Here is a 24515-nt window from a genome sequence, read left to right on the forward strand (position 1 = left end):
AATCTTTCTGTCCAATGTGAGGCTCGAACTCACAACCCCGAGATCAAGTCACATGCCCTACCAACTGAGCCAGTCAGGTGCCCCAATACTAGCCCTTTGATATGTAGAAACAGGAATAAGTTAATACATACCTTGAGAAGATATTTGGAGAATTCAGTGACTTAATTATCATAATGTAACTTAACACAGTGCTAGCAGACAACAGGATCTCTTACTTGTCTTTCCTACTTCCTGTTTATCCTTCACAGTGTATAAAGGCCATCAGCAGCAAAATACAAGCTCAAAAAATACTTCTTGATCAACTCATACATTTATCTGATTTTGTTTAATTATACACATGAAAACTAAGGGATTTTCCTCCGGTATTAATTTTTTTTTTTAAATAACCACCATTCAACCCAAAATATTATACTTACTATGTTTCATAGACAGTCTAATAAAACACTAAGAAAGTTTGTGTTTATTATTCTGGCCCTGGAGTAGTTTCGTCAAATCTTAACGAGCAGCTATATTCCATTCAACTTTACCAAAGCACAAAAACCAAGAATACATGCTTTCTATAAATTCATTTACTGCTTTAAAGTTTCTGACTGTTCAGCAGTTACAGGAAAATTTTTTTAATCCAAGAGAAAAATATTTACATTTCAAATACAAAAGAAAACTTTAAAATGATTCTTGGTTGGTCTCTAAAACTCAACCGCTCACACGTTCATATTCTTACCGACCCATTATATCTACTCAACATGTGCATCCTGTGTACTTACTAAGCATTTATTTGCACTTGCATTTTCTGTGTCAGGTTAACTTTGATGTGGAGCTTCTTAACAAAGCTAACTGAATTTGTCCAGTGAAAAGTCTCACGTTTTCTGGAAAACCAATGCTGTTACACTGTTTCCAGATCTGCCTCCAAAGCTGAACGTGGGTGTTGGCAGCTCTTCGAAAAGTTCAAATCCTGTTAGACAAGATTAAAATACTTTTAATAGGGACTGAATCCCACAGTTAAGGGAAATTTGTACGAACAATGTACTTGCAAACCTTTTATAAAACTATTAAGCTGTGACTGAATTTCACTTGATAATTTTTCAGATCTACTGTGTGTGCACAGAGTGTGCATACCCACTAACACTTTAAATTAAAAAGGAACAGACAAGCCCAAAATCAAATTGCAGAAAAGAGGCTTTCCTTCCATCCCTCTTTCCCCCACTCTCTGTCTGTGATCCCTCACACTCTGCATCTCCCTCAGCCTGCTGCACCACCTCACTTGCAGGTAGCAGCCATCATGCACTGAGATTTTACCAGGAATCAGGCACTGTTCTGAGGGCTTTATATGTAGTAACTCGATCCACATCACACATATAAAAGTACTTTTATGCAGAAGGGTCAAACAATGTGGAAATAAAAATGAATTTGTAGAAGATGAAAAAGTTCTGGAGATGGATGGTGGATGGTGGCCGCAGCTGCACAACAATGGGAACGTACTAAATGTCACAGAACGGTACGTTTTAAAATGGTTAAGTGGTAAATCTTACCTTATATGTATTTTACCACAACAAAAAAGAGTTTGTAAGCAAAGATCAAGACCCAGACTGAACTAACGAAGGATCTGGGAAGAAAAGGAAGTAGTAACTTTCAAAGCAGCACCGCGTGATTTAAAAATTAATGTGGATTCAAGAGTCCTGGGTTCAAGTTCCAGCTCTACCACTTACTAGGTGAAAGATATGCCGCCAGGACCCTCAGGTTCTATGCAAGGAGGTTACACCTACCAACGCCCCTACCTACCTCGCAGTGATTTTGTAAAGATCAAAATAAGAAAACACGACATTTTCCTGAACTATAAAATAAAATGGAAAGTTAACATTTTATTATTTTGTTTTTAAAAACTAAGACAAGCAAGGCTGGGAAGTTAACCATGGTTTTCCCTCAGTGATGGGACTATTAGTTTGAAGGGTAGATTTTTTTCCCTGGGAGGTGGGGGTGTCTGCATTCTCTACGCTTCCATGCCTTGGGCTTCAGCTGAAATAACTCTTATAAAAAGAAAAAATATAAAAGAATATATATTACTGTATCAACCGGTCTTTTATACTGTTTCATTGTGCATTCTAATTCATATTCTTAATCAAACTTCACCAAATCTTAACAAATAGCTATAAATTAAAATGCTCATTAAAACTGATCATAAAACTTTTCCAAAGAGGGACAGGCCTTTTAAATAACATGATGTATCTTAATGCTGGAAAATGGAGCCACTGTGGTGGGTACGTGGGTACAAACCCTGTTTTCTGAAATTTTTACACATGCTTAAAATACTTAATAAAAATGTTCAAGAGAAAATGAACTGTCTGTGTGAATTTTCCAGGGCTAATCTTTTAACTCCTTGGACCAACCCTACAGAATTAAGTGCTTATATTTTAATAAATAATACACCAAAATTTTAAAAATGGTTGTATTCCAGTGATAAGTAATAAATTATCTTTGTTGGGGTTATTGACATTTTTCAATCTTTTTCATAATGAACCTGGATTATTTCCGCAGTAAAATAGGTTTTCTGGAGTTGTTTTTAATTCATCCTAAAAATTCCTCCCATTTCTTTAATGTGGTAGTTTTTAGTTTTAAGAAAGTTTAAATTCCTTGGACATCAAATTAGAACATCCCATTATCTGGCAAATGATTCAAGTAATCTGGCAAATGACAATATAAAATGTTTATATAAATAGTGCTATAAAGGAAAAATGCAAGATTTATTTCAACAGTTTTATGTTTCGAATAAGGAAAGAAGCAAAAAACCTTAAAAGACCAGTGAAGCAAGCTTCACCCTACACCAAAGGGACCATGGAAGCCAATCGTGAGAAGCCACTGACAAGCCCCCGGGCAGTGATGCATGTATTCTGTTAGTGTTCTATATCCAACTCCAAACACCATATTCTCAGAGACACATGCCTAAAGAATGTCTTCAATTGTATGTATTTAACATTTCCTGTTGTAACATTTCGCTTAAATTCTGTATTAAGCTCTAAAACTGAACATAACTTAAAGTAGTTCTCAGACACAGACACAATTTTAAGCACTCTTTACCAGGCTAAAGTCTGTTCCTCATTATCAAAGACAGACAAATATGTTTTTGTCTGGTGGTTCCAAGGGTAAAAGAGAACACCTGTATTTAAAAACTGGGAAAGAAACTTGCCCTACACAGTGTTAACTTCGAGCATTTATTAAAACTGTCAAGCTTCAGGAAGAAGGAAAGACTATGGATACAGGGCCTCAACAGTTCTAAAGGAAACAAATTTAACATGGAAGATAGTAAAATTAATGGCATGAAATACAAGACAATAAATCACATGTAATTCTTGTTTTCCAGAGGCAATAGTAATGAAACCACAAGCTCACATTTCAAGCCTCAAATACTTCAAGTTTTACATTATATAACCTGCCGAAAAGTCACTGAATACACACAAAAGGACATGTGTGAAGTGTTCTCCCTCCTACTGCCTATTCCCTTATTACCAAAGAGAAAAGAAACTAAGATAAAGTGCATGCAATATAGTTATAAATTCATTTCCCATCAGCTTGTGGCAACTGAGGTTCAAAATTTAACAAAAATTTAGACCTTATCATTTATCAATACTCCATCCTAAAAATTCCTCCCATTTCTTTAAAAAAAAACTTCATGCTAATCTAAAAAAGAGTCTGTGAAAAAAACAAGCAAATACTAGTCCTGGATTCTCAAGGTACTTTCCCAGAAATGCCTGTGCACTGCATGAACAAACTGGCAGGTAAAATATTCCTTAAAACATGCAAGGAACAGTCTGCCAAAGAACTCAAAATATTTGTGTATAGATTACAGATTCTCAATTCTTACAAGATCTCCACATAGTAGATACAGCACTAAGTATACTTTCCTAACGGGGCCAGAAAGGATCCTGTCTTGGCACCAAAACCTTGAAAAAAGGTAGATATTTCCTCAAGAATTAATAGGGACGATTTCAACTACAAAGTCCCTACTTTTTGTTTCTGTGCAATGTTAAGAATAATTGTTCTATATACTCTGAAAAGAAAATAAATCCTAAATACCTAAATGACCATTTGCAAGACCCAAAAAACATCTATAGAATTAAAACTCTCATGTAAAAAACAAAAAAAACAAAAACTCTCATGTAAGATTTTTTAAAATACTACTTCCATTTGCATATTACTGAATACTATCATTACTGATCACAAGTATATCAGTACACTAAAGTCAGAGCACGTGCTTTCTGAGTCTCTAAATAAGAGATTACATAGCTTAAATGAAGAACTTAACTTTTTTATAGGCTCATAAATATTAGTACCTAGCTGCCAGGATTTCTTGGAAAATTTTAGAAAGGACTCTGGATCTCTGGCTATTATTTCTTTGTCCTTTGCATATATAGTTAAAAGAGAGGAAAAGCAGGCAATTCCCACAAATGGAACAGTAAAACACTAATGCCAAGGGGGAAAAAAAAAAATTTAAGTATATGAAACCTGAGGTAAGCACACATTAACAACATATAGCCATTTACCTTCACTGAATTCATCTAGCAACTCTTCCTTGGTCCAATTACATGAGGTTATTAGAAAAAAGCCTTTCACGTTCAACGCCCCAGAGAGGGACTTCACATACTGCTTCCTCTTCTCAATCGCATTGTCAGGATTAAGGCTTATGGCATCAAAAGTCCCTTTGTCAATACAAAGATGAAATCCAGACAGCTTTGTGGAAAGATTCAAAAAGTCTTCTACCTATATTAAAAATCAATGTCTTTATGAGAACAATTAACACACAATCTCTCCTGAATTTAAGTGACAATCTGTAAAAGATGATGGATAAAAAGACCAATTAATTATGATGGCATTTTACATATAATAAACATATTTTCAACTTTATAGCTAACTTTTACGTGCTTCATTCCAAGATCATTCAAGCTAAGATTAGTGGGAGAGACTGACAGTGTTTCCTGGACATTCCAAATCTCTACAAATTTGGAAACAAATCAAAGCCAGGTGTACTGCCTAATAACACCAGCACGTAATGGAGCCTGCAAGCCTGGCTTATGAAAAAGTTATTTCTGTCAAAAAGTAGAATATCTGACATGTTCTTAAAGATGACAAAAATTATGCAGAACTCAAAAAAGTCATTAGAAATAAGATGATTTTTAACTGATATGATTACCAGTTGTGTGACTACAAATCAGAAGTCCCTCAGCCCTGACTCAGCAGCTTACAAAGCAACTAACGGATAAAATGAATGGCATAAAGCTTAAGAAATCAAAGGACTATTTAAACTGCAGTTACTTAACTTTATAAATATCATGCACTTTAGGGTGTGGAAGTCATACATCAGCATATCATTCATTTTCAATAACCTATTAATACATTACAAGCATCTGAAACAGTGATCTGCCTCAATTTCATTTAATACTTTGCCAATGTACTTAATTCTGAAAAACTACTTTGAAAAATTAAGCAATTAGCTCATGATTATTCATACAAACTTAATACAGTAACCATAGTATATTACCTAAAACCCTTTGATTTAAAAATGTGGATTTTTATGTTTATTTACATTAGAACATGGGTTTTTTCCCCTCTTCTCTCACACCAAAGTATTCATTATACCTGAAACAAAGGATGACTACCATTCTTAAGAGCTAAGTTTAGAGAAGTTCCTATCTGAAATGCCTGTATCAAAGTACTCATTTATTCAACAAGTATGTCATGAATATCTATTATATGCAGGGACTTTTCAGTCACTGAGACTATAAGAGTAAACAAAAAAGAAAGTGTCCCTGTATGAGAATATATCTTATATTTTCTAAAGGGAGAGACAACAAATAAATAAGCTAAACAAATAATTTTAGATGATGTGCTATGAAGACAGTAAAAACAGAATAATAAAGACAGTGAGTGACTGGGAAGAGAAATGTTTTGGAAAAGGTCAGGAAAGGTCGAGGAGGTGATATTTGAGCACAGATCGGACAAGAATGATCCAAACAAGCTCAGATCTGGGGCAAGAATATTCTAGACAGAGAGCAGCAGATATAAAAACTGGAAAAGGACAGGCCAGACATGTTTCCGGAGCAGAAAGCAACCCAGTGTGACTGGAATACTGGTGATAGAGAGGGAAACAGGTGAGAAACGAGGGGCTCTCTAAGGTGGGGTGGGCACTCAGATTCCATTCTCAATGCCACGGGGAAGCCCTTGGAGGCTTGCGAGCAAGGCAGTGATCACTCTGCTTGCCCTGTGGTAACAAACAGTGGGTGGCAAGAGGAGAAATGAAGAGGCCAAGTAAGGCCACTGCAGCCATGGGAGGCAAGAAATGATGGCAGCTTGGACTTAGGAGGGCACAGTGGAAACAGCAAGGAATGATCACACGCCTGATACACTAAAAATAAAACCAACAGAATGAGGCATAGGACTTAAAGAAAAGAGAAGAATCAAGGATGACTCCTTGGGTTTTAGGTTAGTACAAGAGGTGAATGGTGATATCAGTAATAGAAATGGGAAAGACTATGGTGAGGCAGGTTTATAGAGAAACTAAAGAGTTTCCTTTCAGACTAAATGAGAGACTATCGCTCTCCAGGCAGAACTGTAAAATATGCAGTTTTTAAATCGTACTAGAGCTCAGACAAGTCTGGGCTAGATATACAAATCCAAGAGTCATCATCTCCTTATGGATCATAGGACACAAAAGTAAACTAAGTAATCTTTGGTGGTACTACATCACTTTACATATTTAGAACTTTTTGCCCTAGTTAATCCAAAGTTATTAGCTAGTATTTGTGAGTGTTCGCAAACATGAGAGAATGAACACATTTGTACACAAGGAAGAGGAGAAAATAGCTTCCCCACGCTGACTAGACTGAAAATTTTAAGTTACTTAAAAATGTTTCAATTTGGGATTATAATTAATCCTTAATTTATAAGTTCAAAAGATATTGTTAGCAAATATACTTTAGAAATGCTTAAACTTCATAACTTTTACCATAAAAAAATTAACAGTAATATAATAGTTACCTTCAACTTAATGTTAGATAAACCCTCTTTCTCTATAATACTTCCCGAAAGCTGTATTGCAGAAGAAGAGTAATCAATCCCAGTAATATTAGAGAAACCAAATTTTGCCTAGAGACAGAGAAACAATTTTATACTTTAGTTTAAAATAAGGTTTTAACATACTGCTTTGCTTATGAATTATAACATTCCTTTAGCACTGGGACTGTTTTATTTATTTAATAGATCGAGTGACTACTATCCAATAATCTACAGTTTAAATTTTATTGCAGAATCTAAATAGAAACCGAGAGTTCAAATTTATATCAAGTGACAATTCATTTGCTTTTGTAGTATTTGATTTCTATTTCAAGAGAAAATTCACTCTCAAAGATAATGAGAATGTATGTATAATATTTTTGCCCTCAAGCAGAAAAATGTAACATTAACTTCTGATGTTGACATGCTCTAATTCACACATAAATCTGTCACAAATTTTACTTAGCACAATTAAGTTATATGAGTAAATGAAATGCATATGTAGTAAGTTATTGAAAAATTTTCCTTCAGTGTAATTACAAATCATAATTTTCCACCAGCCATGTGATTATTAACCACATTACATTTGTACAGTAATTTTGTTTTTGAAATGCTCACAAAAAACTATGTGAGATAGGTTGGGCAGGTATTAACATCTCCAAAGAATTAAGGCGCATAGGACATTATGAGTTTTGAGCCTAAAGCTATAGTTCTGGCTACTTACAAGCCATATGAACCCACCCAGAGTGTGTGGAACCTGTGGCAAAAGTATGATGGTTTTTGATCCTCACCTCCAACCCGTAACACTATAACAAACATTTTTAGAACAATTAGGCTAAAGGTAATTTCAAAGGAAATTTGAAGAAGAAAAGCAGTTGAAAATTACAGTGTAGCCTGAAATTCTCTTCCTGCTCTTCACTATTTACTCAATTTATTTCCTTCAAAACTTAACCTACGCCTACACCTACACCTTCCCATTAAGATTCCCTTGACTTTTCACTAAGTGATTCTAAATTCTAGTAACACATCGATTATATTCCACAGCATTTTGTTCCCTTTGATTATTTTTATTTTAATCTCAAGGTCTAACATCCCCACTTTGATGCCAACCTCCAGCTCTTTTAGGTGTCTCACTCCATACTCTTTGAGATCTTCATTTTCTCCCAGTTTCTCTAAAGTCCTTCTCTATCAGGAAGCCAGGATAATCCTATTAATTGACTCTTACCAGTTCCCTCTTCTCCTATTCCTATTTATTCCTATTTATTCTTACAACAGAACTTAAAAAAAAAAAATCACATATAGATGTTTTAGGTTTCTAGAACAATCATTCAAAACCTCAAACTATCTGAATATTTTTCACATTTGGTTTCTGGCACTCAGTAAAAAATAAGCAGACATTCAAGGAAACAACAAATGACCAGAAAACAAGGGGGAAGAACTGACATTAGAAAAGACCACAGGAAACCCAAATAAAATAATGATCAGAAACCAATTTTAAAACAACTGAAATAAATGACAGTTCGTGGAGAATTCTGAGAAATGAGAACTGTAACAAAGAACCAAACGAAGAACAGAAATGAAAAAAGCAGTAATTAAACAGATTCAAGGGTGGGCTTGACAGCAGATTAAACACAGAAACAAAATTAGTGAATTGGAAGAAAGGTCAAAAGAAAATACTATTAGGCATAGAACAAAAGGCATAGACAATTAAAAACAGGAAAGAACATTAAAAAAATGTAATGGAGTTTAAGATCTAAAAAATATATAACAGGAATCTTAGGAGAAGAAATGAGAACAAGGCAGAAGAGAAAATGGCATATGGGTGAGAATTTTCTAACACCAACTAAGGACCCCAAGCCACAGATTGAAGAAGCAATATAAACCTAAAGAAGACTGAAAAAGAAAAACAAAAGAAAACCAGTATAGTGTATCTGATAAAAACCAGAAACAGGAAAACCTCAAAAGCATCCACGGAGTGGAGGATAGGGAGATACACAGGAAAAACAGATTACCTTCAAAGACTAACAATTAGACTGAGAGCTGACAATAAGTCATAAAGAATGGAAGCCAGAAAAGAGTGAAGGAAAAACAGCAATCTAAAATTATGTGCCCAGCAAAAAAAAAAAAAAAAAAAAACCATCAAAAACGCAGGTGAATCATTTAAAAAGCACTAAATATAAGCAATGACTATTAACATCACAAAAATACAGACAATAAAACATTATGTGCCACAGAGACAAATATAAATGACTATCTATTAAGTTCATTTAAAAAAAAAAAGCAAACTGAATTTGTAAAAGCCTGAATCAGAGATTATCAAAATTTTACTTTAAAGGAACAGGGCAGGGCAACCCTGTTGGGACCCCTCTCACTCCCGAGAGGTTTTTTTTCTGTATCCCTGCTTAATAAATTTCTATCACTTTACTCATAATTAATAAATAAATAAATAAATAAATAAATAAATAAAGGAACAGGGCATAAGTATTTTAGGCTTTCCCAGCCACACAGTCTCTGCCACAACTACTCAGCTCTACCACCAGAGCACATATGCAGGTACAGACAATATGTATATGAATGAGTGTGGTGACATTTCAATCAATATTTTTAAAAACAGAGCAAGGCCAGATTTGACCCTCAAACTGTAGTTTACTGAACCTTATTCTAGATCTAACTTCCAACCTACAGAAAATACAGGGCGCAGAAAACATTTTAAATGATAGAAGTACAATTAGAAAATCCACACTGTGGAAAATCATTTGGGACTAATAAACTAAATTTTACAACAAAAATATCACAAAGTAAGGAAAAGCTGAAGGGAGAAAAAAAAGCCTTAAGAGACTATCAATCAACTGCAACATGAAGACTCAATAGCAGAATAGAAATAAAAGGAAAAAAAGTCCGTGAACTTGAAGACATATCAAATCTGATCAACACAGAAAAATGGGGGAAAAAAATGAACAGAGCCTCAAAGACCTGTGGAACAATATGAAAAGTTCTAACTTTGCTATTTCCAGACTCTCAAAAGAAAGAAGAGTGATATAAAAAAAGTTTTTTCCCATCAATGAGTATAATCATGAGGTTTTTCTTTTTTAGACTGTTAATATGATAGGTTATATGATTTTCATATAATGAACTGGCACGACATTCTCAGAATAAACCCCATCTGGTCATAGTGTCTAATTCTGTTTATATTTTACTGGACCAATACCTCAAAAATTGCAAACTCGGGGCACCTGGGTGGCTCAGATGGTTGGGTATCTGCCTTTGGCTCAGGTCATGATCCCAGCTTCCTGGGATGGAGCCCCACGTCGGGCTCCTGGCTCAGTGGGGAGCCTGTTTCTCCCTCTCCCTCTGCCTCTCCCCCCGCTCATGCTCTCTCTCTCTCTCTCTCTCTCTCTCTCTCTCTATCTCTGTGTCTCGGGTGAGTAAATAAAATCTTTGAAAAAAAAAAAATTGCAAACTCACTCAAATGAAATAAATACCCTTAACAGGACTATAAGAAAGTCAACAAAATTCAACATCTATTCTAGAAATAAAAAAGAATCTCGTTAACATGATAAAGGACATCCAAAAAAACATCCTACAGCTAACACCCCCCCCCCCTTTTTTTAAAGCCAACACATCCTTAATGGTGAAATGCACACGTAGATTGGAAAACTAAGACTGGAACAAAGCAGGAATGTCCTGCTGTTACCACTCCTAGTTAACATTGTATTGGAAGCCATACCTAGTGTAATTAGGCAAGAAAAAGAAATAAAAGGCATACAAATTAAAAAGGAAGGACTAAAACTGCTTCTATAAATAAACAATGATGGCCTACATAGAAAATACCAGAAAACCCACCAAAAAACTCCTAGAACTAATAAATGCAAGGTTACAGAGTACAAGGTCAATACAGAAAAATCAACCATATTCCTAGCAATAAACAATTGGAAACCAAATTTCAAAAAGCAATACCATTTAAAATACTCCAAAAATATATATTGATACAAGTATAAAAATATGTATAAGATCTATATGCTGAAAAAGAAAAATGCAGATGAAAGAAATCAAGGAAGACCTAAATAAATGAAGAGACATACCACGTTCATGGACTGGAAGACTCTAGATAGTAAAGATGTCAATTCTCCTCAAATTACACATTTAGTTCAATTCCAACCAAATTTTCAGCATGGATTCTTTTGTAGATAAATACAAATTGATTTCCAAATTTATTTGGAAAGGCAACAGAATTGGAATAGACAAAACAACATTTGAAAAAAGTATAAAATTGGCAGAATCACACTATTCAACTTTTAAGGTTTACTAAAAAGCTACAATTAATCAAAGCAATGTGGAGTTACAAAGGGATAGACACATCAATGAAACAGAGTCCAGAAATAGATACACAAAAATATGGCCAACTGATTTTTGGCAAAAGTGAAAGTTCAATGAAGGAAGGGCAGTCTTTTTAACATATGGTATTAAAACAAAGGGACATTGGGGCTCCTGGGTGGCTCAGTCAGTTAAGCATCTGCATTCGGCTCAGTTCATGATCCCAGAGTCCAAGGATCAAGCCCCACATTGAGCTCCCCTCTCAGCAGAGAGTCTGCTTCTCCCTCTGACCCTCCTCCATCTTGTGTGCACTCTCTCTCTCTCTAATAAATAAAATCTTAAAAAAATTTTTTTAAATAAAACAAAGGGACATCTATATGCAAAAAAAATGACTTGAACCTCATATCTTATACAAAAATTAATTCAAAAAGAATCATCATAAAAAATTAAAACTATAAAAATTTCTAGGGGAAAAAGAAAGGAGAAAAAGTAGATTAGGCAAAGACTTATTAGACAGGACACCAAAAACACGATACATTTAAAAAGAAAATTAGGGGTGCCTGGCTGGCTCAGTTGGAGCAAGCAAGTCGTGCATTCGAGCCCCATGTAGAGATCTTAAAAGAAAAAATATAAATAAATAACTCAATAAACTGGAACTTTATCAAAATTTTAAACTTTTACTTTTCATCTCTTAAGAGAATTAAAAAGAGAAAAGCTAGACTAAAGAGAAGCTAGAAAACATTTACAATCATGTTTCAGAGAAGACTTGTATTCAGAATATACAAAGAACTCACAAAATTCGACAGTAAGAAAACAAACAATTCAATCCGAAAATGAGCAAAAGACTTGAACAGAAATTTGACCAAACAAGATATAAAGATAGCGAGTAAGTACATGAAAACATGTTCAACATAATCAGCCATCAGAGAACTACAAACAAAAACCATCATTAGATGCCACTATACACATATTAGAATGGTTAAAAGAGCAAATATGGACAATTCCAAGTGTCAGCAAAGATACAGACCAACTGGAACTATCATACATTGTTCATGTATGTGAAATGTGAATGCAAAATAGTACAACAAGGCAGAAAAATGGCGTGGCAGTTTCTAATAAAATTAAACATATATTTACATTAGAGAAATTAAACATGTTCACACCAAAATGTTTACACAAATGTTTACAGCAGCTTATTCACAATTGCCAAAAACTAGCAACAACTCATATGCCCTTCAACAAGTCGATAAACAAACTGCATGCAATATATCCATACATCAGGTATGTTTCAGAAATAAAAAGGAATGACTACTGATACACACAAAAATGTGGATGAATCTCAAAAGCATTATGTTGAGCAAAAGTAGGCAATCTCAAAAGATTATAATACTGCATGATTCCATTTTATAGGACATTCTCAAAAACACAAAACTAGTGATGGAGAACAGATCAGTGGCTACCAGGGGAAAAAGGTATGGTTACATAGGATGCAACTATTCTGTATCCTGACTATAAAGGTGATTACATCAATTTGTACATGTATTAAAATCCATAGAACTCTATGCAAAAAAGTCAATTTTACAATATGTAATTTTTTTAAATTTAAGAGCAAATTATGAATAACTTGATGCTAATAAAATTTTAACATTTAGAAAGACTGATAAATTTCTTGAAAAACACAATACTGACTCAAACCCTACCAAAAAAAACCTCCACATTCCAGAGGATGTCATCAAGAATTCTTCTGAACATTTAAGAAAGAAACAAAGCCAATTACAAATTCTCCCAAAGAACAAAAGGAGAGAGATTTCCCATCTTGCTCTGAGGCCAGCATAACCTTGATACAAAAACCTTACATGAAAATTTCAGGTAAGGAATATTACTGGCTAATCTCTCTCATGAAACTATATAAATCATAAACAAAATAAATACTACCAAATGAAATCCAATAATATATGAAAAGGATAATACACAGCAATCAAACTTGGTTTTCTTCAGGAATGGAAGTTTAACAGTGAACAATCAGGGGCACCTGGCTGGCTCAGTCAGTAGAGCATGCAACTCTTGATCTCCAGATCGAGAGTTCAAGCCCCACAATGGGTGCAGAGCTTACTTAAAAAAATAATAATAATAATCCCTAAAATTGTTTTAATAAAAATGTCAATTAAAAAAAATAAAGACACCCTATCCCAAAAACAATCAATTCAACATTAATAAAATCAAGAAGAAAAATCATCTAATCATCTCAATGACTATCAAAGAAAGCTGCTAATCAACACCCATTCGTGATTAAAAACTTACACTAGGAATATAAAGGAACACCCTCAATCTGATAAAGACTATAAAAACCTGTAACTAACATCATATGTAATGGTGAAATAGTAGCTTTCCTCTTATACTAGGCAGTGTTACAAGGCTATCCGCCTTCATAATTTCTATTCAACACTGTATTCGAGAGTACACAGCATTTCAATAAACAAGACACCAAAGCTGAAATTGAAGAAATAAAACTACATGACATTACATTATAAACCCAAAAGAATCTATAAATAAACTATTAGAATTAATATCTGAATTACTGGATACAAGATTAATAGAGAAATCTGTTGTACTTCTATTTACTAGCAATGAACTATTAAAAAATAATATTTTTTTAAGATTTTATTTATTTAGGGGTGCCTGGGTGACTCAGTTGGTTAAGCGTCTGCCTTTGGCTCAGGTCATGATCCCAGTGTCCTGGGACGGAGCCCCACATCAGGCTCCCTGCTCAGCAGGGGGATGGGGTGGGGGGAACTGCTTCTCCTTCTGTCTGTTGCCCCCCTGCTTGTGCTCTCTCTGTCAAATAAATAAAATCTTTAGAAAAAAACTTATTTATTCATTTAGGGAGAGTACAAGCTGGGGAAGGGGGGGGGGCAGAAGAGGAGGGAGATAATCCCCAGCAGACATCACGCTGAGTGCTGAGTCCAATCCCACGACTCCAAGATCATGACCTAAGCAGAAAGCAAGAGTCAGACACTTAACCGAGTCACCCAGACACCCCTAGAAAATAAAATTTTAAAAGCATAACAGTAACTACTGCAACAACAACAAACATCTAGAGACCAATCTAAGAAAAGATAAATAAGATCTCTACAGAGAAAACTACAAAATATTACTGAAAGAATATAAAGAACTAAATAAATGGAGGAACATTATCACGTTCATGGATTCAGAGACTCAATATTGTAAAGACCTACATCCTCCCCAAATTCAAGGCAATCCAAATCAAAATCCTAGGATTTTTTTCCCTGAAAAGTGATGAGTCTAAAACTTAAGTAAGGGGCACCTGGGTGGCTCAGTCGTTAAGCATCTGCCTTTGGCTCAGGTCATGATCCCAGGGTCCTGGGATCGAGCCCACATCGGGCTCCCTGCTCAGCGGGGAGTCTGCTTCTCCCTCCTCCACTGCCCCTGCTTGTGTTCCCTCTCTTGCTGTCTCTGTCAAATAAATAAATAAAATCTTAAAATAGATAAATTTTATAAATATGCATCCTCCCTGAATTAATCTGTAAATTCCTAATCAAAATGCCAGGGTATCTTTTTTCCTGAAAAGAGGTAAGATTATTCTAAAATTTATATAAATATGGGAAAAGCTAACTAACAACAGCCAAGGCAACAATGGAAAAGAGACCAATGTTGGAGAATTTACATCAACAGAATATGAAGGGGCACCTGGGTGGCTCAGTCATTAAGCGTCTGCCTTCGGCTCAGGTCATGATCCCAGGGTCCGGGAATCAAGCACTGCATCAGGCTCCCTGTTCGGCGGGGAGCCTGCTTCTCCCTCTCCCTCTGCTCCTCCCCCTGCTTGTGCTCGTTCTCTCTCTAATAAATAAATAAAATCTTTAAAAAATAAAAAAAAAAAACAGAATATGAAGACATAAAGCCGCAGTAATCAGGACAGCAAGATACTGGCATAACGATAAGCAAACAGACCCAAAGGAATAGAACAGAGGATCCAGACACAGACCCAAGCACACACCACTACTTGGCTCATGACAGATGTGCAGTAGGGGAAACAATGGACATTTCGACATATGGTGCTGGGTTAAGTGGACAGTCTTAAGGGAAAAAATAAACCTCAAACTTCACCTCACAACATTCACAACAATTCATCAGAATCTAAATGTGAAGAAAACAAAACAGCTTCTAGAAGAGCACAAAGGGAAATATCTTTGTAACTCTGGGCAGGCAAGGTTTAATATAGAATATTCAAAAGCACCAACAATTTTTTAAATGATATATTAAGCTTTATAAAATTAAAGAACTTTTATTCATCAAAAGATGCTATTATAAAAGTGAAAAGGCAAGTCATGCATAAAGTATTTGTGATACAAAGGTCACATACCCAAAATATATAAAGAATTCCTACAAATCAGTAAGAAAAACACAGGCAACCCAATTTTAACATAGGCAAAAACTTGGACAGGCACTTCACAAAAAAGAATAGCCAAATAGCCAAAATGCATATGAAAATATTTTTAGTCATCAGGAAATAATAAAACCATGAGATACCACTACCCACCTACCACAATCACTGAAATTGTATAAACTCACAAGACGAGGTGTTGGCAAGGATGGACTTCTCACACACTGCCAAAAGGAGTATAAACTAGTACCACCATTTTGGAAAATTGTTTGGCAGTATTGGTAATAATCCAGTACTGGAAACAGCCCAAATGTCCATCAACGGGAGAACAAACGCATAAATGAAAGAATGACTGCATAATTAAACTGTAGTATTTTCATATAGTATAATACTCTATCACACTGAAATGGAGCAACCTACTGCTTCACCTAACAGTGAAATACTGAAAGCAATCTCTGAAAAGAGGAACTTCACAAATCCATGTTCAGCAGAAGATCAAAAAGAAATAACATGCATAACCATAATATCATTTATATCATATCAAAAACAGGTAGGGCGACTGGGTGATTCAGTCAGTTAAGCGTCTGCCTTTGGCTCAGGTCATGATCCCAGGGTCCTGGGATGGAGTCCCACATCAGGCTCCCTGCTCAGCGGGGAGTCTGCTTCTCCCCGTGCTCCTCCCCACCACTCATGCTCACGAGCTCGCACTCTCTTTTTCTCTCTCTCTCACAAAAATAAATAAAATCTTAAAAAAAAAACTTACTAAAAAAAAGAAAACAGGTAAAACTCAATGTAATGAACAAAGAATAATCTTTTCAAAATATGGTGGAAACAATTCAACATTCATATGCCCAAAAAAAAAAGAACCTCAACCAGTTATCTCATACCTTACAGAAAAATTAACTCCAAAATAATCATAGATCTGGGAGCCTGCGCGGCTCAGGTGGTTAAGCATCTGCCTTCAGCTCAGGTCATGATCTTAGGGTTGTGGGACTGAACCCCACATCGGGCTCCTTGCTCAGCGGGGAGTCTGCTTCTCCCTCTACCTGCCACTCCCCCTGCTTGTGCTCTCTCATTCTGACAAATAAATAAATAAAACCACAGTGAGAAACCAGTACAGCTAACACCAGAAAACAGCCTCCCATATGATGACAGACATCAGAATAGTGGATAACTGTAGAAGGGAAATGGGGGTGAGGGGAGCGTACAAAGGGGCTTCTTCTATGATGCTAACAATGTTTGATTTCTTGATCAGTTCGGTGAGTCACACAAAGGTGTTCATTTTGTAAAAGCTATATCCTTAATGACCATTTGTTATATGTAAATCATACTCCATTTAATAAGTACACATTAAAAAAGAAAGTAACCTCCCTTAAAAGACTCAACATGTAGGTGGCTTCACCAGTGAATTCTACCAAACATTTAAGAAAGAAACACTAATCATTATTAACTCTTTCAAAAAATACATTCTTATTTAATGATGCCAGCATAACCTGATACTAAAACTCGACAAGAACACTACAAAAAAGTTAAATTACTGAGACAATCTTTCTCATGGACAGAGTTGCAAAAATCCTAAACAAAATATTAACAAACTGAATCCAATGATGTATTTAAGTTGGAATTCATTCCAGAAATGCAATTAACATTTGAAAATGATCAATGTAATTCATCGACACGAACAGGCTAAAAAAGAAAATTCATATGATTATCTCAGTAACAGGAAAAATGTTTGATAAATAACAAGATTTATAAGAAACAACGCACTTGCTTTCAGCAAAGGAGGAATAGAAAGAAACTTTAGTCTGATACCGAGTGATCTACAAAACAAATTTACAAGCTAAGATCATACCTAACAGTGAAACTTTCAAAGTAATCTCTGGAAAGGGGAAAAAAGACAAGGATATCTTCTGTTACCACTTCTTTTCAACATTCTACTAGAAGTCCTAGACAGTGTAATAAGAGGAGAAAAGTTATAAAGGATTGGAAAGGAAGAAAGAAAACTGCCATTATTCACAGTCTACATAATTATACAGTTAACCATTGAACAACACAGGGGTTAGGAGTGCTGACACCCCTTGCAGTCAAAAATTTGCATTTAACTTTTGATTCCCACATAACTTTGCTAATAGTCTATTGGGATTTTGGGGTGGGGGGTTGGTTTTGTTCTGTTGTTTTTTTTTTTAGAGCAAGAGGGAGAGAGCACCCTCGTGAGCGGGAGGAAGTGGCAGAGGGAGAGGAAGAATCTTAAGCAGGCTCCATGCTCAGTATGGAGCACAACATGGTGCTCAATCTCACAACCCTGAAATCATGACCTAAGCCAAAATCAAGCGTTAGACGCCTAACCGACTGACCTACCCAGGCACCCCATAGCCTATTGTGGACTGGAAACCTTACTGATAACATAACAGTCGATTAACATGTATTTTGTATGTTATGTGTATCATATATCGTATTCTTACAATAAAGTAAGAGAAAGGAAAATATTAAGAAAATCACAAGGAAAATACATTTACAGTACTATATATTTATTGAAAAAAATTCCACAAGTGGGCCTGCATAGTTCAAACCCGTGTTGTTCAAGACTCAACTGTATATGTAAAAAAATCTGAAAGAATCTACTTAAACTATTAGTCTCAAAGGATAAATCATTAGCCTCTACAAAGAAACTACTAAAGTCCAAAAGAATCTACAGGTAAACAAGAGAATGAATAAAGCTGAGTATAATTAAATCTTATACAGCAATGAAAATGAATGTGTTACTACTACACACAACAACTTGAGTGAATCTCACAGAAAGTGGAGAACACACTAGAAAGAATACATACTGGAGTCCTCCATTTATACATTCAAAAACAGGCAAATTAATCTCTAATGTTAAAACTCCTTGCCGTTAGTGGTTACCTTTAGAAAGGAAGGAGAGAGTAATTTAGAAAGGACTGGTAGGGAGTTCAGGGGAGTTTCTAGAGTCTGTAATATTTTTTACTTCTTGACCAGGGTGACAGTTCATAGGTGACCACAGGTGTGTTCACTTTGTGAAAATTCACTGAGCCACATGCTTTCGATTTGTGCACTTTAACATATGTATGCTGTACCTTAAGCTTCAAAAACATTTACCACAAATTTTTCTAATCACACTCCACTGCTTAAAACATTTTAATGGCTTCCCATTGCCTAAAAGTAAAATCTAACCTGTTAGGCATGGCATATGATATAGCTCCTACCTTTAACTTAATCCTCACCTCTGTCCATCCCACATATACACTTTATATTCTAACTTAACCAAATTATCTACAGGCCCAGTATGTGCTATGCTGCTTCAAACCTTCACGTCTTTTTTTTTTTTTTTCTAGCAATCTCCACACTCAACGTGGGGCTTGAACTCACAACTCCGAGATCAAGGGTCACACACTCCACCAACTAAGCCAGCACCCCCCCAAACCTTTAAATATTGCCTCCACTGTTTGAAATTCTCTCCCTCTTTACACCCCACCCACACTCACCACACCCTGCCCCTGCAATTTCCACCCAACTTGGATATTAGCTCCTCCAAGACCCTTCCTATCTCTGTTGTCCAAAGTTAATGGCTCTCTTTTCTATACTCAGTGATCTATTATTGCACATATCAACCTACAGTGTTAACTGTTTATATGTCTGTCCATCCTCTATTATATTAGAACAATTCAAGCACAAGGTCTATATTTTCCGCTTGGCACATGGAAGCCACTCAATAAATTTCACCATTATATATATATCCTTATATATTAAGCAGTAAAGCCTTCTAGGAGGAAGCCTAAGTGTTTCATTTTCTCCATAGTACGTACATGCCACAGCAATGAGCACACAACAGATACACAACAGTGATGGTTTAGTTAGTAGAACCTGTGCCAAAACTCAGTTCCATAGACAAAATACTCTCTTCAAACCATACGCTCACCTAAGGTAAAGTATTCATGTCCTACCAGAAGTGTAAAAAGGTCATCTTTCTTTCATACACACACATTTCCAGAGTTTTAAGCTAAAGAAACCAATTAAGATCACCTTGTCGAAAGCTTTAGGAAAGAACCTACACTACACCCAAAGGAATTAAGTGGCCCAAAGGGCCAAGACTAGGATTCAGATCCCCTGGCTTCTCATTTAATGCTCCCTCACAATCCATGCAGCCTCCCTTTTGGACTACGTGACTTCTCAAAGTAAGTGGTACAATTGCTCTACTACTTTTTTTTTTTTTTTTTGCTCTTCTACTTTAGATTAACATGGTTAGTATCCTCATTTCCAAGATTTTTTTTAAATTTCATTTCAAAATTTGGCTTTAATACATGAATACTAAAAGTACCAACAAGTTCAACCAAGAAAACACCATTTCCAGTTCCAATATCAAGCACTGAAGCATCCAATGGAATCTTGCGTTTTTGCATCCACCTTATTAGCCGATTCATACTCTCTTCTCCAAACCTATTAGAAACAGAGAATCCGTTAATCAAATACCAGAGGAATATAGAGCAAAGACTACAACTATATTCCATTTAAGCAGCTTATTCAATATGCTCAATTAAGCCTTTTTTGAAAGTAAGAAGTAGCATCTGTCACTGCTTAAGCTTCACCTGTACTATTATTTAGGAGAGAATGCCCCCAAGAATAGAACAGAACCTTTATAGAATAGAAACTTATCTAAGGTCAATGTTACTTATTAATGTTTCACTACATCAGCATTAACACTTGTATATGTTGATGGCTCAAAATTTTATTGCTTATTGAAAAAGGACGATCACAGGATGACAGCAACTTCCTAATACAGGTTTCCCCCACTAACTGCAAGCAGAGCATTGCTGTGAAATCTTTCCTAAGGCAAAATGGCACAAAGCGAAGAAGCAATGACCAGTAATTCATGTGGTGAAATTTTCTGAGCATTCCCAGGCCCCAAAAATAACCTCTCTTACGCCTGATACCGCAAGACACATCTTGCTAACAGAGGCACAAAATAAATCAAGATAAAGCACAGACGCTCACAGACATTGTTCAAAGCTATGGCAGCCTTATGCTGGGATGCTGAGTGTAGTTCCCCAGGGAAGGAGCTTGGGAGCACCACTCTTGCTGCTAGGGGTGTGCGCTGCCTCCCTAATGGCTCCCTGAAAAACAAACAGTGAACGCTATTTTTGCTTTTCACCTTTCTTTGTACAAGTGAAAGTCTTCGGATTTCTTTTAGTTAGCAAGAACAGGTACTACTGTTAAGTCGTTCATAAAAGCCAAGAGGCATAATGTGGATTTTAAAAAGCAGGGGATACCTGTATTCTCATCAAATTTAAGTCTGGACCATTAAAAGAGAGAGAAGAGAGAGATTCTTTAAATCTACCCACTAAAGCCAGAATCAGTCCAAGGTTCCCAAGACTTTCAGGTTGTCTTTCTTTGGGGGTAAGCACTTAAAAGACAGACAGACACACACACACACACACACACACACACACACACTCTCACTCACCCTTCTGAATCATAATTCCACTATTTTTCTAACTCACCAGATTTCTCCTGTATCTCCATATTCTTGAAAAGTTTGCAGCTCTCTCTCATAGACAGCATCCCAACTATATAAATAATCAAATGCAAAGCAAGATTCTTGAATCAAACTGAATTACGACTTAAATATGTTTCTAATACATTGTAGGTTTTTAGGGCAGAGTTTAAAACATTATCAGTATTTTCAGTAAGTGCACGTAGATCAATCTCTTAACATCTTTACGTTAAAAGAATGAAAGACACAGATAAGAATAAGTTTACACATGTAAAGCACTAAGTACAATACCTGACACATAAAAATACTATATATTTTAGCTTAAAAAAAACATACAAGCAAGTATGTGTCCAAGGATCCCTAAATCCCAAAGTCCAAAACTTTCACTGTACAGGCATAGTGTCATTATAGCACATTTCAGTCTAAAACGTGCAGACACAAAGATTTCCTACCAATACAGTGGTTCCTCAGAAGGGAACTCACCAAACACAAGCTTTGCCTAAAGGTTAAATTCTAAGTTTAGGATTTACTCCTGGTAAGTATAGTTTCCCCTCCCCATCATGTGCCTTCTCTTCCTACTTCACCTCTCTAGAATCGCTGCTCCCTCTCTGTCCTCCAACTCACCTCTCGTCCTTACCTATTCCCTGTCATTCGTTCACCCACCTATTAATTCGTTCATGATTACTGAACAGCGATTTAAGGTCAGGTCACTTTCTCCTCGCTCGCTCCTCAGGTCATCCTTTACTCCCACCCCTTGCAGCTCCCACGTCCCTACCCCATCCCTTGCCCACCAACCCTACGTCGGCCCCACCCCCTCGCCCTTTCCCCAAGCCTGCCCCTCTGGTTCGACCCCCACAAGGCCTCCCCAAGAGCTTGAGCCCATTCCGCACCTCACGAGCCCTTTACACGTCGACTCCCTGAAATGCCTCTTAGCCGCCCCCAGGGTGGCCCCTCGGGATTCCAGCCCATCAGTGCTTCCTCGCGTCACGCCCCCAAGGTCGTCCCCATCTTCCGGGGCCCTTTCCCCCTTCCTGTACCCTCCCCGGGGCCCAGCCCGGGGCGTGCTGCTCACGCTCCCTGCCCGATGCCACACTCACTGCTCTCGGGTCCCCAGCGCCGACGGGGCGAAGCCATCCTCTCCGGGACTGCCCCTTCGGCACCGCTCCGCGGGCCCAGTGCCGCCCCCGTCACCGCCGCGGCCGCCGCCGCCGCCGCTACCGCCGGCGCCCGAGTTCATCCCGCTCCGCGCCCCGGAGGGCCGTTGGGGCCACCATAGAGACGAGGCACGGGCAGAGCGGACTCGTGGGTGGGCGCCTCTAGGCGGCGGGAGGCCACCCTCTCTACTAGTCCTGGCCTCCACTTCCTTAGCTCGTCTTTGGTCCTGAGTGGAGATTCGCAAACAGGCGTGGGTGACCGAGGGCTCCTCGCCTCCCTCTCTGCCCACCAACGCCAGAGTCAGATGCACCCCCTTCCTGAGGTGCCCGCCTAAGCGCCACTACATTTGGGGACTGCTGTTTGTAAGGACTGTGAAAAAGAAACAGGTCCAAAATGGAGTCAGTTTTGCTAAACCTAAGACTTAATATCCAACTTAACTGCAGTTTGAGCCTCTTCCAGGAATGGAATTTTAAACCAATCAGTCTGGGATTTTTCTGGTGGGCACTAGTGAGGTAATCTGCCTGATAAGACTCCCTGCCTTCCCTTAAGGGAAAGTGATCGTGCCTGAAATAATCCATTCTTCTTCTTCTTATTATTATTATTTTATTGAAGTATAGTTGACAATGTTACATTCGTTTGAGATGTTGAAATAATCCATTCTTAACATACTAGCCGCCCCCCTTCTGCTGCCTATAAAAACCTTCCATTTTGTACAATTCCACAGAGCTCCCTTCTACTCGCTAGACTGGGTGTTGCCCAATTCGTGAAACATTGAATAAAGTCAATTAGACATTTAAGGTTACTCAGCAGTCGGGTTGCCGGGGTGGCCCAATCTGTTAAGCCACTGACTTGATTTCAGCTCAGGTCATGAGCTCAGGGTAAGGAGATGGAGCCAGGCATCGGGGTCCACCCTCAACTCACAGTTGGCTTGAGATTCTCTCTCACCGCTCTTTCTCTGCGCCCATGCTCTCCCGCCCCAGCTTGCACGTGCACTCTCGCTCTCTCTCAATAAACAAACAAACAAACAAAATCATTTAAAAAAAAGTCATTCAGCTGCATTTTTTTTTAAACAGGACTACTGAACGTACTGTATTTTGAAAAGGCTGACAATGGGAAAACCACACTACCTGAAGCCAACACTGCTCACTGAAAATGCACAAATCACCTCATGCATGCACGTCATGGTAAGATCTGGAAAGTGGATGGGGCAGTCCACTGCATTATTTGGCCTCCTGGTCAGAAATTCAATTTGTAGCTGGGATTCTGCCTTAAAAAGAGCATGCTGCCCTCTTGACATCACTGCTGGACATGGGAATTTATGCCCAGAGAAATGATTGCCTTACAACAACACCACATCACATCCTCCCCATCCCCCCAAAATACTCCAATCATGGGGGTCAGAGTGTTGTGGAAGAAAGTAATGGGAGTCAAGATGCCTGGATGCCTGTCTCAGCTTTGCCTCTAACCAGGCACCTGACCTTGTTCAAGACTCCTAACCTTTGTGTGCTTCAACTTCTCACCTGCACCATGCCTGAAATAGACGGTGACTGGTTCTACCAGGTTGCTCCCAGCCGATGAACGTGAGATTCATCTGCCTCTTGGTTTGACTACTATTGGGAGTTCTGCAGTATAATGTGAGAAATCTTATGGGCCAAAGGTCGGTGGGGGGGGGGGGGGGGTTCTGTAGCAGCAATGAACTACTGACAGTCCAATGTCCCAGGCAAGGCTCTCAAAAGCCCCTAGGAAGGCTGTCTTCCAACCAAAAGGAATGTTTCCTTGGCCATGTTTCTGTTGACTCAGCAGACAGAAGTCCAATAAGTCCCTAGAGGGAAACAGCACCAACAGTTCACAGAAACTCCAGTTAGGACCGAATGTGCATCTCCTCCTATACAAGATGTTCCAAGATATTCCAGCAACCACTGGTGATAGAATACAGTAAAAGACAGATGGGGATCCATGTGTATAGTGATTAAAGGACTCAAGAAAGAACATAAGTAACCTTATTACAGTGTAATAAAACCACCAAATGCCACAGGCAATTAGTGCTGCCCTGGGCAAATGGTTATTTTGATCTTTTCTAGGTTCTAGATGCTA

The 24515-nt window shown here is 37.5% G+C and overlaps 2 protein-coding genes across 4 annotated transcripts in view; both read right to left on the minus strand.

The window, feature by feature from the left end:
* The window catches only part of FAM53B (family with sequence similarity 53 member B), a 119799-nt gene extending 118918 nt beyond the window's left edge, over positions 1-881 (minus strand). Inside the window, exon 1 of the mRNA XM_027597228.2 lies at positions 765-881. Coding sequence (XP_027453029.1) covers positions 765-771 — 7 coding nt within the window. The 5' untranslated portion in view covers positions 772-881. The remainder of the gene's footprint in view (positions 1-764) is intronic.
* On the minus strand, positions 552-22524 carry EEF1AKMT2 (EEF1A lysine methyltransferase 2). 3 transcript variants are annotated; one of them, XM_027597231.1, is made up of 7 exons: positions 22364-22435; positions 21274-21339; positions 20768-20886; positions 20094-20212; positions 7027-7134; positions 4536-4752; positions 552-952 (listed from the first exon to the last, which is right to left on the minus strand). In XM_027597231.1, the coding sequence occupies exons 4-7, from the start codon at positions 20148-20150 to the stop codon at positions 858-860; spliced, it is 477 nt and encodes a 158-aa protein (XP_027453032.1). In that variant the 5' UTR covers positions 20151-20212; positions 20768-20886; positions 21274-21339; positions 22364-22435; the 3' UTR covers positions 552-857. The 3 variants fall into 3 exon arrangements, with proteins under 3 accessions (XP_027453032.1, XP_027453031.1, XP_027453030.1); XM_027597230.1 differs by lacking the exon at positions 20768-20886 and having other exon boundaries at positions 22364-22439; XM_027597229.1 differs by lacking the exon at positions 20768-20886 and having other exon boundaries at positions 602-952; positions 20098-20212; positions 22364-22524.
* Between the last annotated feature and the right edge of the window lie 1991 nt (positions 22525-24515).

The sequence above is a fragment of the Zalophus californianus genome, chromosome 15, assembly GCF_009762305.2.
Source record: "Zalophus californianus isolate mZalCal1 chromosome 15, mZalCal1.pri.v2, whole genome shotgun sequence".
NCBI classification, from domain to species: domain Eukaryota; kingdom Metazoa; phylum Chordata; class Mammalia; order Carnivora; family Otariidae; genus Zalophus; species Zalophus californianus.

Coding starts and splice junctions, on each gene's coding strand:
- EEF1AKMT2 (XM_027597229.1), bottom strand. CDS start 22,503: ATGAACTCGGGCGCCGGCGGTAGCGGCGGCGGCGGCGGCCGCGGCGGT. Junction 20,213..21,273: donor GGAGATACAGGAGAAATCTG/GTGAGTTAGAAA, acceptor TGTTTCTAATAG/GTTTGGAGAAGAGAGTATGA. Junction 7,135..20,097: donor GTGTTTTCTTGGTTGAACTT/GTTGGTACTTTT, acceptor CTCTGTCTCTAG/GCAAAATTTGGTTTCTCTAA.